This window comes from Rhinatrema bivittatum, chromosome 3 (assembly GCF_901001135.1).
Source record: "Rhinatrema bivittatum chromosome 3, aRhiBiv1.1, whole genome shotgun sequence".
In the NCBI taxonomy this organism is placed as follows: domain Eukaryota; kingdom Metazoa; phylum Chordata; class Amphibia; order Gymnophiona; family Rhinatrematidae; genus Rhinatrema; species Rhinatrema bivittatum.
This window is the reverse complement of record NC_042617.1, coordinates 225611931-225630219: the sequence shown is the minus strand read 5'-3', so window position 1 is coordinate 225630219 and position 18289 is coordinate 225611931. Positions and strand designations below refer to the sequence as shown.

General features: G+C 44.9%; 1 protein-coding gene across 1 annotated transcript in view; it reads right to left on the bottom strand.

Moving 5' to 3' along the window:
• Positions 1–18289, bottom strand: part of LOC115087279 (lysosomal-trafficking regulator-like) — a 1534685-nt gene that overhangs the window by 237860 nt on the left and 1278536 nt on the right. The window contains 1 exon segment of the mRNA XM_029594260.1: positions 6762–6902. Within this exon segment, the coding sequence (XP_029450120.1) occupies positions 6762–6902 (141 nt within the window).

The following is an 18289-nucleotide window of genomic DNA, read 5'->3' as shown; positions in this document are numbered from 1 at the left end:
GTGGTTTTGAAGGAGTCCTAGGTCAAGTGCCAGGGGGTCAACGCTCACCAGTCCAAAGTCGTGTACCAGAGAATCACCGCTTGCCACTCCGAAGTCAGGAACCAGAGAATCACCGTAAGCCAATCCGAAGTCAGGAACCAGGAACGTCAAGACGGAACAGGAACGAGATCCAAAGCTTGAAGACTCACTGAAGCAAGCAGACTAGATAGCGCTAGGGGACATTGCCAAGTCGCTGGATGAGCAGAGGAAGCTGCCTTATATACTTCCTCTGCTCTGCCTGATGGAAGACCGGTGAAGCCATTTAAAGGGATTAGGTCCCTTTAAATCACTGGAGGGGGCGCGGCCTCACGCCTAAGGATGGCGGCGGCCATCTTGAATCTCCCCCGCGGAGGGGAGACGCCATCAGATGCTGCGAAGGGGGAAGCAGGGCGGCTTCCCCTGCAGCGAGCAGGTCCGGAGGCCGCGTGGGCGCGGTGGCCCGAGTCGGAGCCCTCCCCCGGGGCTCCCGCGGCAAGAGAACGCTGTGACTCAGGTAGGAAGCCCGCGGTCGTGGGACACAACAGTACCCCCCTCTTTAGGCATCTCCCCGGAGGCCTGGGTTTAGCTGGATGGTCCTTGTGGAACTGCTCCAGCAAATTCCGGTCCAGGATATTAGCCAGTGGTTCACAGGAGTTCTCCTCGGGACCGAAGCCTTCCCACGCTATCAGGTATTCCCATTTCTTCCTGTGTTTCCTTACATCTAGAACCTCTCAGACTTGATAGATGAGGTCATCTTCACAGGCCACAGGTTGCGGGGTCGGAGGCGTGCTGGAAGGCCAAGACAAAACCAGAGGCTTCAGTAGGGAGATGTGGAACATGTTGTGAATCTTGAGGGACCGAGGGAGACAAAGTTGATATGAGACTGCACCCACTTGCCGGACGATGGGAAACGGTCCGATGAACTGCGGGGCCAGTCGCAATGAAGGCAGCTTCAACCGGATGAACTGCGTGCTCAACCAAACCTTTTGGCCCGGCTTGAGAGGCGGATACGGCCTTCTGCGCTGGTCTGCGTATCTCTTAGCTGCCTGACCAGCCCTGATCAGGGCGCGTTGCGTGGAAATCCACAGGCGATGCAACTCATCGGTGGAGAGTTGAGCTGTTGGAGATGCAACCGTGATGGGAACAGGCAGGGGCGGGCGTGGCTGCTTCCCATACAGTATCTGAAACGGGGGATCTGCCATTGGAGGGTGGCAGATCCACCACAAAGTCTGTTGCCACATGGGTCCATGGTTCCGCAGGGGCAGGCAACGGTTGAAGTAAACCTGAGGTTGAACCAGAGATCCTCTTGTGGCGAGCACAGGTCTGGTAGGACTCCACGTATGCCCGGACATCCTTATTCACCTTGGGCCACCAGTAGTACCGGCGCAGGTGTTGCAACGTGCGGGATTGCCCTGGGTGGCCGGAACAGCGGGAATCGTGGGCCCATGCCAGCACTTGTCTCCGCAAGTGCGGCGGAACTAGGGTTTTTCCAGGCGGAATGGTGGTGGTAGCTGCCAGGTGGATCCACGATGGCTCAATGATGTACTGTGTTTCCTCAGTACCCTCCGTGGAATCAAATACACGAGATAAGGCGTCAGCCTTAGTATTCTTTTCTGCCGTGTACCAGAGAATCACCCTTGCCAATCCGATGTCAGGAACCAGAGAATCACCGTAAGCCAATCCGAAGTCAGGAACCAGGAACGTCAAGACGGAACAGGAACGAGATCCAAAGCTTGAAGACTCACCAAAGCAAGCAGACTAGACAGCGCTAGGGGACGTTGCCAAGTCTTGGATGAGCAGAGGAAGCTGCTCATCCAATGGTGAAACCATTTAAAGGGATTAGGTCCTTTTAAATCACGGGAGGGGGTGCGGCCTCGCACCTAAGGATGGCGGCGGCCATCTTGAATCTCCCCCGCGGAGGGGAGACGCCGTCAGACTCTGCGAAGGGGGAAGCAGGGCAGCTTCCCCTGCAGCGAGCAGGTCCGGAGGCCACGTGGGCGCGGTGGCCCGAGTTGGAGCCCTCCCCCGGGGCTCCCGCGGCGAGAGAACGCCGTGACTCAGGTAGGGGCCCGCGGTCGTGGGATGCCACGGCCACGGGACACAACAGGTCATAATAACCTCATTAGATTGTTCAAAGAAATTTAAATTAAGATGGAAGAGCAGGAATTACAGAGACATTATTTGATTTAGGAACATAAGACAAACAGTACATTTTAGAAAAAGAAGGGAAATACTCATCGGTAATTCCTAAATTTTCTTTCATAAATTTACAAGAAACTGTTGAGGGAAGAACAAGGGAGTACGAGGAAAATTGAGCAAATGAAGGTTAAGCATTCTAGATCGGTTTTCAAGGATTTCAAGGTGATGTTTCATAATGTGAGAATCAGAAACTCATATAGTCAAATTCCTGAGCATTTGATCATGAGATTCCAAAATATTTACTCTCTCCTGACATCCCTCCAAAACAGTTTCCTGGGTATAAACTTGATCAAAGAGTCCATAGATATAGAAAAGTCCTAAACGTTTTACTAATAGTCTTTTCAAAATGAACAATTGCCTGTCACACATCCTCTAGGCCTATATTTGCAGGTCTCTGCAAACAGGACTCAGCAGGTGTGGCCCTACCTTGTCCATTAAGATGCACAAATTCAGGGAATAAATGGACAGCCTCCACAGCTAGCTGAATACTGGGTGCAGAAGGATGATTGAGAATCTCGAAGCTCAATGATGTTATAACTTCAAGCTGACTATACTCGAGTTGTCAGAAACGAAGGATGCACCTGAGAATCCTTGCCCCGAAGAACCTAACAGCATCTGAGGAATAGTTTGTTGTCAGGAAGGTTGGGAAACAGTAGACGTCAGAACCCGACCCTTCCTTTTAACCATATTGAAGCAATATGTAATGAAGCCGTGGGAGATAGGGCAAGTAAATCAGGGAACACAAATGAAGGCCAAAATAAATTGTAACCTAGGAGCAAGCTCTTTAGGTGCATGTCTTTGGCACTCCAGTGGTGGGGCGGCGCAGGATACCTCCCTTATGTGTGCTGGCCCCATTGATGATGTCACTCCACAGGCAAAAAGAGAAGCTCAGCAGCAAGATGTCCCGGGAGGGTTTGAGAAGCCGCTGAGAGTCAGGAGAATCCTTCTTGGCCCTCAGAACAGCCATAGGATACCTCTTGATGTGCACCAGCAAAAAGGAAAGCCCAAAGTAAGATATCCCAGGGTTTGAGCAACCGCTGAGAGCCAGGAGAATCATTCCTGTCCCCTGCTATATTTTTTTGAAGGTATCAATAAATATGTGGATAAAAGTGAGCCAGTGTATTTGGATTTTCAGAAGGAGTTTGACAAAGTCCCCCATGAGAGACTCCTAAGAAAATTAAAATGTCATGGGATAGGAGGCAATATCCTTTTGTGGATTGCAAAATGGTTAAAAGATAGGAAACAGACTGTAGGATTAAATGGTCAGTTTTCTCAGTGGATAAAGGTAAACAGTGGAGTGCCTCAGAGATCTATACTGGAACCAGTGCTTTTTAATATATTTATAAATGATCTGGAAAGTGGAACAAGTAGTAAAGTGATCAAATTTGCAGATGACACAAATTTATTCCAAGCTGTTAAATCACAAGTTGATTGTTATAAATTGTAGGAAGAACTTGTGAGACTGGAAGACTGGGCATCCAAATGGCAGATAAAATTTAATGTGTACTAGTGCAAAGTGATGCACATAGGGAAAAGTGACCCATGGAATAGTTACATGATGTTAGGTTCAATATTAGGAATTACCACCCAGGAAAAAGATCTAGGTGTCATAGTGGACAATACATTGAAATCATCAGTAAGTGTGCTGAGGTAGTCAAAAGAGCAAACAGAATGTAAGGAATTATAGGAAAGGAATGGTGAATAAAATGGGGAATGCTATAATACCTCTGTATTGCTCCATGGTAAGACTGCACCTTGTGACTATATGCAATTTTGGTCATCCATCTCAAAAAAAGATATCATTGTGTTGGAAAAGTTACAGAGAAGGGCGACCTAAATGATAAAGAGGATGGAACATTTCCCCTATGAGGAAAGGCTAAAGAAGTTAGAGCTTTTCAGCTTGTTGAAGAGAAGGTCAAGGGGGGATATGATAGAGATCTATAAAATTATATAAGGATTAGAACGGGTAAATGTGAATTGTTATTTACTCTTCAGATAATCCAAGGACTATGGGGCACTCCATGAAATTAGCAAGTAGTACATTTAAAACAAATTGGAGAAAATTCTTTTTCATTTAATGCACAATTAAGCTCTGGAATTCATTGCCAGATGATGCTGTTAAGGCAGTTAGTGTAGTTGTGTTTAAATATGGTTTGGACAAGTTCCTGGAATTCATTACCAGAGCATGTGGATGGGGAAGTTGGTATAGGTGGGTTTAAAAAAGGTTTGGATAAGTTCCTGGAGGAGACGTCCATAAACTGCTATTAATCAAGATGACTATGGGGCGGATTTTAAAACCCCTGCGTGCGTAAATCTGGCAGGATTTACGCGCGCCGGCGGCCTATTTTGCATAGGCCGCCGGCGCGCGTAAGTCCTGGGGCTTTCGAATCGGGGAGGGAGGGGGCGTGTCCGGGGGCGTCCCCGAAACAACGCGGCGTTTCGGGGGCGTGCCGTGGCGTTTCAGGGGTGGACTCGGGGGCGTGGCGCCGGCTCGGGGGCGTGGTCAAGGCCTCTGGACCACGCCCCTGGGACCGGAGAAAGGAGCGGGGCTGCCGGCGACGCGCGCAAAGTTATGCCTGCTTTCAGCAGGCGTAACTTTGCCGACAAAGGTAAGAGGGGGGGTTTAGATAGGGCCGAGAAAAGTTCCCTCCAAGGCCGCTCCGAAATCGGAGCGGCCTCGGAGGGAACAGGCAGGCCATGCTGGGCTCGGTGCACGCAGGTTGCACAAATGTGCACTCCGTTGCGCATGCCGACCCCGGATTTTATAAGATACGCGCGGCTACGCGAACAAAATTACCCGTGCACGTAGTGTTTGAAAATCCGCCCCTATGGCAATAGCCAATACTTATTACTGGCATTTGTGGCATAAGGTTTAGTTACTGTTTGGGTACCTGACAGGTACTTGGAACCTTGATTGCTGACTGTTGGAAACAAGATACTGAGATTGATGGACCCGCGGTTTGACACAATATCTTATGTTTAGAATACATAGAATACTAAATCTAGGTTCTAGCAAAAAGGAAGTAACTATAGCTAGAAAGCCACTAGCAAGGCCAGGTATGGTAATGAAATGTGAGGCGTTTTCCTAGGCTCTTTGCTCACTGACAATCTGTTGCCACCTTATTGTTCTAGCAACCAAGCCTAAGAATGCTTCCAATAACTTCCCCCTGCTTTATAAGAAAGCCAGAGAATGGAAGAGGTGTAGCTTGCATGCTTGACCCAACTCGTTCTGTCTGCTGTTGTTCAAGCTGAAGGGTAGTTTTTAGGCCAGTATTATGCAACTGCTGCAGCGCCTGGCGAAGTCACACCATTTGTATACCTGTTTGTCTTTGCTACTAACAATGGGGCCGATGGTTATACAGTGTGCTCAGCCAAGCACACTGTATAACCCACACTCGGACGGGGGTTAAATAGGCGCTAATCCACCCTCTAATGCAAGAGGGGGATTAGCGCCTATTTAATCCCCCTCTGATGAGGAGTGAATGCAATAGCACTCATCACATGCAAATGCATGTGAATGAGGCTATTACTCATTCACTCTGCATTAAAAAAAAAGGTGTGCATCTCAGACGCACATTTTGCTCTCAGATTTTAACACCTGCCTAGAGCAAGCGTTAATAGCTGAGCGCATGTAAAAGAAGTACAGAAAAGCAGAAAAAATGCTTTTCTGTACTTTTTTTTTTTTTTACTTAAAAAAACCCCAAAAAAACAACACCTCGGCAGACTGCCGAGTTATGAAGACCAACTCTGGTAAACTCGGCATCGGTTTTCATAACCGTCCGTCTGCCAGTAAACAGACGCAGAGTTTCATTGGCGTCCATTTTCATTACTGGCAGATGGCCGGTTATGAAAACCGATGCCGAGTTTACCAGCGCTGGTTTTTGTAACAGGCAGCCATGGCGGGGTCACGTTAGCAAGGAGGCGTGACTCCCCTAATCTGGGTATAGCATGGCATCCCCCCTTGCGCACGTTAAGAAAGCGGGCGCTGACTTTCCAGCGCCCGCTTTTTATTGCATCGGCCCCAATGTTTGTAGAGTGTGACAAGCAGAGAAGGAGTGCACAGCACTCTTGCAGTGAGTCAGAAGAAATGCACTTCATTTACACAAATTAAATAAAAATGAAACTGTTCCTTTTTTCAATTTCATAAAGTAATACAGTTATTTTTATTAAACTTCTTTTGAATTCTTTCTAGGTAAATTAAATCATATGTTGATTACAGTAATCTTGTGCATTGGAGTTCCTACTTGTGAATATCGGTCTTCTGAATATTAGTTACTATTACAAAATTACTTTACAATTTGAACAATATAGTGATGTCAGATTTTAGAAATCTTAATTAAATCTTAAATAACAAGTGCATTTTTTTATTTCCAAGTTTTTGTATTCTAGATACGTTATTAAGCTACAGTTAAAATATTAAAAAATAGCAGCTGAGAACATTGTGTTAATTATAGTTAAAAATTAAGGTAATTTCAAATCTAATATGACCACACACACACAAATTCTGAAATCCCTCTTTTCTATTATGTTTTAACATACAATACCTTCTCTATTAACTAAGAACTCTGGAAGATAAAAGAACTCTGGAACAAGCTCCTTCACATCTGTCATAGACTCATACGATGAGAGACGCCAGGTTGTATTCATCGAGTGAAAGGTTCTGTCTGGAATATCAAAACTTTGATCTATGAGGAAAATTCAAATGCAATTTAGTATCAGCATGTAATGTACCATTATTTAAATATACAGGTGTTGTTTATAATGCATATTTCTGATATGTAAATACAATAAATAAAAGAATCTAATACAAAACTGGGACCATATTTTTACCATTGTTTGTCAAAATTGTTGGAAAATATTACTCACAATGAAAAAAAAACTGAATAATAAAAAAAAAGGTTTAAAAACGAGTACAGATTTAAGTGATTTGTGATAATTTTCTTAATTTTATGGCAAACAATTTCCAAGTGTAGCAGGCATCTATAGTAACATAGCAGCATAGTAAATGACAGCAAATAAAGACCAACTGTCCCAGCCAATCTGCCTATCAGAGATTCTTCCTTGGTTTTCTACCATTTTGGGAAGATATGCATAAAAAGGGGAAGATATAATAAGGTGCGCTGATGCTGCCATTGGTTTGTATGTGCGTTTTCCCGTGCAAAGTCCTATACGGGTATGTAATAAAGGTTTTGTGTGCGGGAAAAAGCGTGTACAAGCATGCTTACAGACCCGCGTTTTTTCCGTGCGAGTGCATGCTAATGGTATGCAAAGGAGGAGATGATCTATTTACTGGCATTGCAGGGAGCCACGCTAGCAGGGAGATCAGGTTAGTGTGGGATTTTAGCACCTGGATCAGGGCAGGAGGTAAGTGAAAGTGTCAGTGTGCAGACCTTTTTTTTTATGCTTTTGCAGATCAGCCAAGTGGCAGATGGAATGGGTAGAGAGAAGGCAGCTTCTCAATGAGGCAGAATCTCTGATCTGCCCTTCACGCTCTCGCCAGCAGTTGGAGTCCGATCATGAGGGGATTAGATATCACTCTACCCACCTTCACATCAACTTCAGGATCACTAATTTATTTATTTTTTTGAAAAAGAAAGGCTTCACCCTGACAATCAATCACGGGTGTTTAGACACCGATGGGTGTCCGCATGGGTTTCTGCGCATTTACTACTTAGGGCCATGAGCATGTGTTACTGTGCACATTATGGTGCACGTTTGGTGTGCGTGGATCTTATGTGCTTATCTAATTAGCATACATGGTCATCGTTACATCCTGTGTTTCTGCTGGCTTTTGCCACTTGCACCCAAAAACTCCATGCAGAAAAATCAGCGCAGATTTCATCGGCCCCAAACTCTTTATAGATGGAAATCCCTAGCTACTTCAACAAAAAAGGGAATAACAAGAAAGAAAACATTGGCAAAAGGCAACAATGTGTATTTGTTAACAAGCAATTTTCTGTTTTGTATTTTTCTTCTTCAACATAGAAATAATAAAAATGGGCCCTAAGGGGGATGGAGATGTACCATAAACCTCAGAGAGACCTTGCAAGGCATATTGACCAAATCTACTGTTGCTTCTGGAGTCTCTGTCTAAACAATAATGTGATGTAAATGTGTGGACTGAACTCCATGTCACAACCTTGCAAATCTCTTACAAGGAATTTGATTTTGGGTGGGTTATAATGCCACCATAGTTCTGACACTAAAAGCTGCCCCAAGCTCCCCCTATCTTGCATAGGCTCGGCGGCACATGCAAGCCCAGGGATGCACATATGTCCCGGGGCTTCGAATAAGGGGCTGTCCAGGGGCGTGGACGGGGGCATGGTGGCGGGCCGGGGCGTGGACGGGGGCATGGTGGCTGTCCGTGGGCGAGGCTGTGGGCATGACGGCAGTCCAGGGGCGGGGACAAGTGCTCTGGCACAGAGGCCTTTGCCGGGGCAGGAAGACCGGGTTGCACGAACAAATCTGCGCCCTCGTGTACGTTTAAAGATTTGCCCCTATGAGCCTTGACAAAGCTCTCTAGAATCAGCCTGGCTGGGTATAGCAAAAACAGATACAATTGCTTTCCAATTAAACAGTGATAGTACATAGAAACGCAATGGAAGAAAAGAGCCACATAGCCCATCCACATTAATTTAACCTCACAATTCCCTGTTTCTTAAATTTAGATACTGTTCTTGTCTTCACCTCTACAGGGAGGCTGTTCCATGCATTTCCTACCCTCTCTGTAAAGAAATATTTACTTAGATTACTCCTAGGTCTACTCCCTTTAGCTCTCATTCCATCATTTTGGTTGAAAGAAGATAGTCTCCTGTGCATGGAAACCTTGATGATATTTAAATGTCTCTATCATATCTCACCTTTCCCTGTCGGGCAGGGGGGCCAACTGCTGTCCTCGAGAGGCACAAACTGCACAGGTTTTCAGGACATCCACAATGAATATGCATGAGATAAATTTGCATGTATTGCCTCCATTGTATACAAATCTCTCATACATATTCATAGTGAATATCCTGAAAAACTGGCCTGTTTGTGGCTCTCGAGAACCGGAGTTAGCCATCCCTGCTCTAGGGTATACCGGTTTAAATCTTTAAGTCTGTATCCATATACTTAAGAATGACGACTACTGATCATTTTAACAGCCATCCTCTGGATCAGCTGCTTTATATCCTTTTTAAGGTACGATCAAAATTGTATACAATATTTAAACATAACTCATAATTTATTTATTTATTTATTTAAACATTTTTATATACCGGCATTAGTTGTGGACATCATGCCGGTTTACATCAAAAACTGGTTAAGTTTGGAAATTACATTTTAACAGGGGAATCAAAACTGGGAGGGGGTAACAACAATAGAATAGAGAGAAGTAACAGTAACATTAACTTTAACGTGGATCCTCAGAGTGAGGAGGAGAGAGGATAACAAAATATGGTTCCTCAGTGTGAGGAGGAGGAGAACAAAATATGAATCCTCAGTATGAGGAAGAGAGAATAGACACAAAGTGGTCTATTTTATTGGAAACGGTGTAGGCTTTTTATTCTGGGTAGGGTTGTTTGAACAGCCATGTTTTCAATTTCTTTTTGAAGTTGTTCATACATTGTTCAAGGCGTATATCAGGTGGCAGTGTGTTCCAATGAGTGGGACCTGCTATGGAGAGTGTGCGGTCACGTGTAGAGGAGAGATGGGCTGTTTTGAGGGAGGGCACAACAAGGGTGCCTTTTTTGGTTGTTCTAGTCGGTCGATTGGACTGTGTGGCTGTGAAAGGGAGGTCAAGCCAGTTGGAGTTGTGGGTGTAAACTGCTTTATGTATTATAGTGAGGGTTTTGTAGATAATACGTGAGGCTATGGGGAGCCAGTGTAGGTCTCTAAGGATGGGAGTGATGTGGTCGTATTTACGAGTGTTTGCAATGAGTCTCGCTGTAGCATGTTGTAACATTTGTAATGGTTTGATGGAAGAGTGAGGGAGCCCTAGGAGGAGAGCATTACAGTAGTCTAATTTGGATGATATGGTGGCCTGGATAACTGTACGGAAGTCTTGGGTGTGTAGAAGGGGGTCTGAGTTTTTTAAGTACGTTAAGTTTGGAGAAACAGGCTTTGAGAATGGAATTTATGTAGTTCTTCGCTGGTGGTCAAGGAGAACTCCAAGGGCCCTCACGAAAGGTTGTGTTGAGAGGACGTGGTATTTGGTGTTATCAGATGGTAGAGGGGAGGGGGAAGAGTGAGGGGAGATGAGTAGAAGTTCAGTTTTGTTCGTATTGAGGGCGAGGTGGAGGTAAGTGAGCAGGGAGTTGATAGCTGTAAGGCATTTCTCCCAATGTTCTAGTGCGTCGGAGATGGAGTTCTGGATGGGATGATGATCTGAACATCATCGGCGTAAAGGTAGAACTTGAGATTGAGATCAGAGAGGAGTTGGCAGAGGGGGGTGATGTAAATGTTAAAGAGGGTGGACGAGAGAGATGAGCCTTGGGGGACTCCCTGTTGGAGGGGTTGTGGAGTGGATGTGGAGTTCCCGATTTTAACGGAGAACTTTCTGTTTGAGAGGAAGGATTTAAACCAGGAGAGGGCTAGGTCAGTGATGCCAATGTGCTCAAGGCATGTTAGTAGATGGTGGTGGCTAATAGTGTCGAAGGCTGATGAAATGTCGAGAAGGGCAAGGAGGTAGCTGTGTCCTTGACCCATGCCCCGGAGGAGGTGGTCTGAGAGGGAGAGCAGAAGGGATTCAGTGTTGTAGTGTTTCCTGAAACCAAATTGTGATGAGTGGAGGATCAGGTGGTCTTCTAGATAGTTCATGAGTTGGGAGTTAACAACTCCGCTTGGCAATGAAGGGGAGGTTGGAGATTGTTATGAGATCTCAATCTCATAACAGATCAATACACAGTTACGAAAAAGTATGAACTTTTTGTAAGCTTTAGCATAATTCTTTGGCAAGAACTTAACAAAACATAAGAACATAAGATATGTCATACTGGGTCAGACCAAAGGTCCATCAAGCCCGATATCCTGTTTCCAACAGGGGCCAATCCAAGTCACAAGTACCTAAACATTAGATAAATCACAAGCTACTATTGCTTATTAATTACCATAATAGAAGTTTATGGGTTTTTCCTCTAGGAACTTATCCAAACCTTTTTAAAACCCAGTTATACTGCTGTAACCACATCCCCTGGCAATGAATTTCAAAGCTTAACTATGCGATGAGTGAAAAAGAATTTTCTTCAATTTGTTTTAAATGAGCTAATTGCTAACTTCATGGAGTTCAACCTGGTCCTTCTATTATCTGAGAGAGTAAATAACCAATTTACATTAACTTGTTCAAGTCCTTTCATGATTTTGTAGACTTATATCATAGCCCCCCCCCCCCCTCAGTTGTCTCTTCTCCAAACTGAACAGCCCTAACATCTTTAGCCTTTCCTCATAGGGCAGCCATTCCATGCCCCTTTCTCCAGTGCAGCTATATCCTTTTTGAGATGCGGTGACCAGAATTGCACACAGTATTCAAGATGCAGTCTCATCATGGAGTGATACAGAGGCATTATGACATCCTTTGTTTTATTTGCCATTCCCTTCCTAATAATTCCTAACATTCTGTTTGCTTTTTTGATCGCCACAGCACACTGAGCTGACAATTTCAATGTATTATCCACTATGAAGCCTATATCTCTTTTCTGGGTGGTAAGTCCTAAGATAGAACCTAAAACTATGAAACTTCAGCAAGGGTTATTTTTCCCTATATGCATCACTTTGCACTTGTCCACTTTAAATTTCATCTGCCATTTGGAAGCCCAATCTTCCAGTTTCGCAAAGCCAGCCTATAATTTATCACAATCCACTTGTGATTTAACTGCTATGAATAATTTGGTGTCATCTGTAAAACTGATCACCTCACTCATCGTACCCATTTCTAGATCATTTATAAATATACTAAAAAGAACCAGTCCAAGAACAGATCCCTGAGGTACTTTTTCCCACTGTAAAAACCGACCATTTAATTCTACTCTCTGTTTCCTGTCTTTTTACCACTTTGCAATCCACAAAAGGACATCGCCTCCTATCCCTTGACTTTTTTGATTTCTTAGAAGACTCATGACGAACTTTGTCAGACACCTTTGAAAATCCAAATACTGATTGCAGGGTTACCAGATGCACTCCTTTCTTCCTGGTTCCTGGCTCCAAATTCTAGCCATCCCTGCCCCGCACACACAGACAGAGCCAGCCAAATTGTGCTTTTTCTACCTTAAATGGTCTCCCAGCATTCCTCTTGCTTCCTCTTCTGCTGGCTATGTAGTGCTGTTCTCTGGGTAGACTAAACAGTACAGCCCTTTTCCCAACTTGTTAACACAGTGCTGGATGCTGGTTCTTGCAGTACATTTGTCATTCACAGGAGACCATACCTTGGCTGCAGTAGCTTGCAGTCTCTACTGGGTTGAAAACTCCTTTTTGACAGGTCCAAAACACATCACTCATATCCAGACATAGCTTAGTCCACACTGTAAAGCTCCAACATATGATAAGTTCATAATACAGCAGAAAGTTATGAGTTAAAGTACTCATAACTTTTGCATTTAACAATAAATTTGATGTTATAATACCCATATAAACTGCTCTATCAGATGAGTAAAACCCCTGTGTAATATCTCATGCTGCATCTCTTGCAATTTAGAATTCACTGTGATCTGATACAAACTTCTAAAAAGAATTTCTAATATATTGCTTGAGACTATATTACCAAATTCATTGGACCATTTACCAGTCAATTTCATCAACACAGGCTTAGATGGTTTCTTAGAATGTAATTTATACCAATAAGATATCTTATCATTTTTAGACCTCAAACCAACCAACAAATTTGCAACAGAGTGAGATGTACCTGTTGTTGTAAACTGAGCACAGAATGCCTGCACAGGAAAAAAAGTGCCATGTAGGCAAAGTTTATTTTCAATTGCTTAAAAGGAAATATATGTCGAATACATTGTGAGTACCATTTATGAAACATTGAGGATTACATGCCTGGAAAGAAATGTTTATTCAACGTAACTAATGCGTGGCGGACATCAATCACTGGTCAATACATCTCACTGGAAAGAATTTTTATTGTAGAGACGGACACATCAGTGGTGTACATTGATCAAAAATAGTGTGAATACCAGGGCCCCAACACAGCCATGTTTTGCGTCAGGGGAACCAAATACTGTGGAAGTCTTAAATTAAAGATTCTTGAAATGTAATTAAACTCTGAAGATGACTGTAAATGGTAGGGAGAAGTCTTCACTGTACTTGTGCGATTTGTATCTGCATCAAGGAAGGAACAGATTTGTAAATACTTATTAAAGGGAAGTGTTGAAAGGAACGTCAAAAGATCAAGCATTATTAAAATTATTATAGCGGGTTGGACGCTAGCCATGGGTTGGCTAAGGATGAGCAGACCTCGGCACTGAGGAAGAATCTAACCTTTACACGACAATTTTCATTGAAGAATGAAGAAGTCTTAAGGGAGATTCAGAGAAATGCCGAACCCGATTTAGAATAGACAAGATGTAAACAGAAATACAATCATAATCTGAAAAACCTCTCATACCAAAAGAACAATAACTGTCAGCATTAAAACATTAATAACCCTTCCTATGAATAGGCAACACTGCAAATATTTTACTTAGCCCTAGAACATCAATACAACTCCTTTGAGGAAAACAGAACAAGCCAGGCTGATATAGATCCCTATACAGAAACTAAACGCTAGCAGAATGCCTCAATTTGGTTACACATGCAAAACATAGACCTCACCAAATACAGAATAAAGTTACCATAAAATAGAAATATGCAGTCAAAAAGTAAGCTGGAAACCACAAGAAAACAGAGTCTGTACACATTTTAATAGTGGAAAAACAAACACTACCATTCCTCATAAAATATCAAAACAATAAAATCAATATAAAGAATCAATCATGATAGTAAAACCAAACTAAAAAGAAGAATATATATTTCAAAACAGCTGACAAATGGAACATCCAGTAATTAAAAACTCGTAGATAAATTTTTTAAAAATTGCCTAAACACTAATAAAACATTTTAAAACAGCATACACATCAAATAATACATCATAATTAAAACTAATAAGCATAAAAATGAATCGACTGATCTCCATACCTGGGAACTTTTGATTCCAGTCACCCTGAGATTGACATTGATTAACAAGGATGTGTGCATGTGTTGGGGGGAGAGAGGATATACAAACTTTCTCCTCTCTCTCTCTCTCATAAACAAACACATATATATTCATTCTCAAACACACTTTCTCATATCTCAATCACATTCTCACCAATGCTCTCGCTCACATACACTGTCATACAATCACGCTCTTCTTAGGCTCACATGTATGCTCATTGACTCATTCAAGCTCACACACGCTTCTTGACACATAAGCTCTCTCTCAAGCTCACAGCACTGAGCTGACAGTACTCTTCCCCTGTTTATTTTCTCATACAACTGAACACCACCCAGCAATTGCAGGAAACATAGCAAGCCCAGGAGATAACTCAGATAGGTTTATTTTCTTTGTCTTTAGTTCTTTAAGCCAGGAATGTTACGTGCCTGTTCCTAGTTAAGCTGGCTCAGTGATCTTGAAAAGAGTCTAGGTTTATTATTTTACCCCTAGATGCATCAAGCCATGATGATATTTTGTGGAAGGGGTCCCCCAATCATGGGGGGTGTCACCATGATATAGTGGGGCCCCTCCCGAGAAAAAAACAATGCAGCTCTATGGTGCACTCTTTTGTTTTGTGGCCAAACAGTGTGGTGCAAAAGAACATGTCGACCAGCTCTTTAATGCAGTCCCAACTGCAAGAGACTGTCATCGCCTTAAAGGACCGCTAGCCCACTCCAAAAAAATTAGCAGCCACATGGGGAGGTTGAGACAGGGGTCAGTGCTGACCGCTGGCTCAACCAGGGATCACCACTTAAGGTGGTCCCAACTCCACCAAAGTAAAAAAAAAAAAAAAGGAGTCTGCGCGGTGATGGCTTGAGCCCCCCCCCCCACACTCCCACAAGATTTAGTGTCCCAACCCCCTCAAGAAGAATTTGAGTCCCAGCCCCCATCCCTTTCCACATCCTCCAAACCTTTAAAAGATGTAGATGGTCCCGCATTGGGGCCAGGTTGCATTCTCACATCTGGCTTCATTAGTGTCATTTTCTAAAATGGCACAGACTTGACTCTGCCCCAGCCATGTTACTGGGTGAAGGTCCGGGGATCGGACCTTGGCCACGTGGCTGAGCAATTCGAACCCAATTTGAAAATAGTTGTGCATGCTTTAATAATGTCTGCTGAGGAGAGTCACGTGATGTGATAGCTGGGTAGACGTGTTGTTACCTAGCTCCTGCTCTGCTCCGCTTATCGCGTTTATTATCCCGGCGGTATTTTATATTTTTTGGACGCAGCCTCACCCAAGTGGTTCCTTATGACCACGGTGCGTTCCCGCGGTAAATTGCCGACCTCACAGACGCCGAAACAGCCCCGCAAGGAGAAGGAACGGTCCCGGGACTCTGACTCCAACATGGCGGCCCCTTCGGAAAGTGACGGCGCGCAACTGGACCCCCCGCTTACCCTGACCGATATTAAAAGCGCTATCAAGGAAGCGCTCGATGAAAAATGGTCTCTCCTAACCGCGCAGCTTAGTGCGGTCCAGGAAACTATTGCGGCGCTGCCCCCCCGGCTAGATGCGGTTGAGGCCCGGGTTTCTGATATTGAAGACGCCGCCCTTACCCAAACTTCTAAAATGGCCGCCCAGGAAAAATCTGTCTCGGCCCTGCTAGCCAAAGTTGAGGACCTCGAAAATAGGGCTCGCCGGGACAACCTGCGGTTCCTTGGCTTCCCCGAGCAGATCGAAGACTCTACCCTGTGCTCGATGTTGGAGGCATGGCTGCCTGAAGCGCTTGATCTCCCCCACTTACAGGGTAAGCTCGTGGTGGAGAGAGCCCACCGGCTGGGGGTCAGAGGAGCACCGTCCGGGAGACCACGATTAGTTATTGCAAAAATTCATAATTTTGCCCACAAATCGGAAATCTGGCGTGCTTCACGCGCCAAACGGGACTTGCACTACCAAACACACCGCATTCAAATCTTCCAAGATTTTTCACCTGCGGTCTCGGCGGCCCGGCGGGGCTTTGCCGCGATCTGTACTACTTTACATAATAAAGGAATCAAGTTCGCCCTGCTATTTCCCGCCCGTTTGAGGATTTGGGTGGCGGGACAGGCTCATACTTTTGAAACTGCGCCTCTGGCCCGGGACTTTGTGGACCGTATGGATACTTGAGGGGTGCGTTGTTCTTTTTGTGGATAACAAGTTATGAGCCCCCTCCTAGGGCCTGATGGACGCCCATGGACGCCCGTTGACTTTCCCCCACTTTGGTTGACTCACACGCCGCGATTGGCGGCCCGTGTTTGGGTTTTTTCCATGGACTGATCGTGGATTTTGTGGAAGGTTTCCTGTATTGTTGTTTTTTATTTTTAGTTGTGTTTTTTGAGTGGTGCCGCACAGCGGATACCCCTGCGGGGTGTGCATGACTTTTTTTTTCTTTTTCTCTTTTCTGCCTCGGGGGGCCGTTTCTTCTTTTTTTTTTTTTAGTTTTTCCGGATCGACTGACCCGTCCACTGGACACAGGGATCCTGGTGTTATTTCAGCAGGCACACTTATGGTTTTGCTATTATTTGCTTGTTAGGTTTTTTTTTTTTTGTATTTAGTTTCGGTCTTTTTTATTTGTTGCACTTCCAACTGCCTTTCCTTCCCAGCCAGGATGATTACCTGGGGTACTTCCGGATTCTGGGCGAGTGGGGACGGCCGTATAGGGTTGCTTTGGGGGTCTAGCCTCCCGGCAATGGGCGTTGTATGGTGTGGGGTCCATTTCTCAGTAGAATGTTAAGCAGTATGTTTGGGGGGGGGTTTGTATAGTGTGGATGTTGGGGTACGTGGGTAGAGGGACTACAGTTGGGTGTTGGGTTCGCTGGGGGTGGAAGGGTTTCTGAGGGGTGAGGGTGGGAGCACATCAGACCGTGCACTCTTATCTCCTTACGAGATTTCATGGCTGAACGACCGCTAGTCGGTCTGGGGAGCTGGGGTTGGGACAGTTGGGGAAGGGGTTGGGGGGCCGGGTGGGGGGCGGGGGTAGGGGATGTGGGCAGGAGGGGGGGTGGGTTGGTTTTTCTCCGGACACTACTATGGCATTTTACGCATGTCTTCTTTTTGTATGCAGTGGTTCACGTTCCCACACGATGGTGTGTGGGGGGGTCTCGGCTGGGAGGGCCTCCTCACAGGATGATTGGTTTTCAGCTCCGTTTTAGCCTTTTCGGAGTGCAGACATGACTTTACCCACTAGATTTGTGTCTTGGAATGTCTGCGGGCTACACTCCCCCATCAAGCGCACTAAAATTCTGACGTGGCTCAAGCGGAAATCCACTATTGTGGCCTTCCTGCAAGAAACGCATTTGACGTCCCAAGAACACATTAAATTGCGGAGGGAGTGGGTGGGTGCGGTGTACAGTGCCGAGGGCTCCACCAAATCTGCGGGGGTGGCAATTCTCCTTCATAAAAGTCTCCCTATTAAAATTGTTAAGGACATTGTTGACCCCTTAGGCAGGTATGTTATTCTGATTACGGAGCTTTATGGTAAATCTGTTGTGCTGTGCAATGTTTATGCCCCGAATGTTTATGATCATGCCTTTTATGCTGCTCTGTACGCCCATCTTCTTCCTTACCTACATGCGACTTTGCTCTTGGGTGGGGACTTTAATACCATTCGGGATGCGGCGTTGGATGCCTCCACTACCCGGCAACCGGAGCGTTTCATGGGGAAGGGCCCTCAATTTTTGGAACACTCCTTGCATGTCATGGACGCTTGGCGAATGTTGCACCCCATGGAGAAGGATTTTACCCACATTTCTAGGGCGCATTCCTCTTTTGCGCGGTTGGATTATTTTTTGATCAGTGACCACGCTTTTTCAAATGTGCAGGCTGCGGGTATAGATAATATAGTTATCTCTGATCATGCTCCAGTTTGGATTGACTTGTGTCTGACC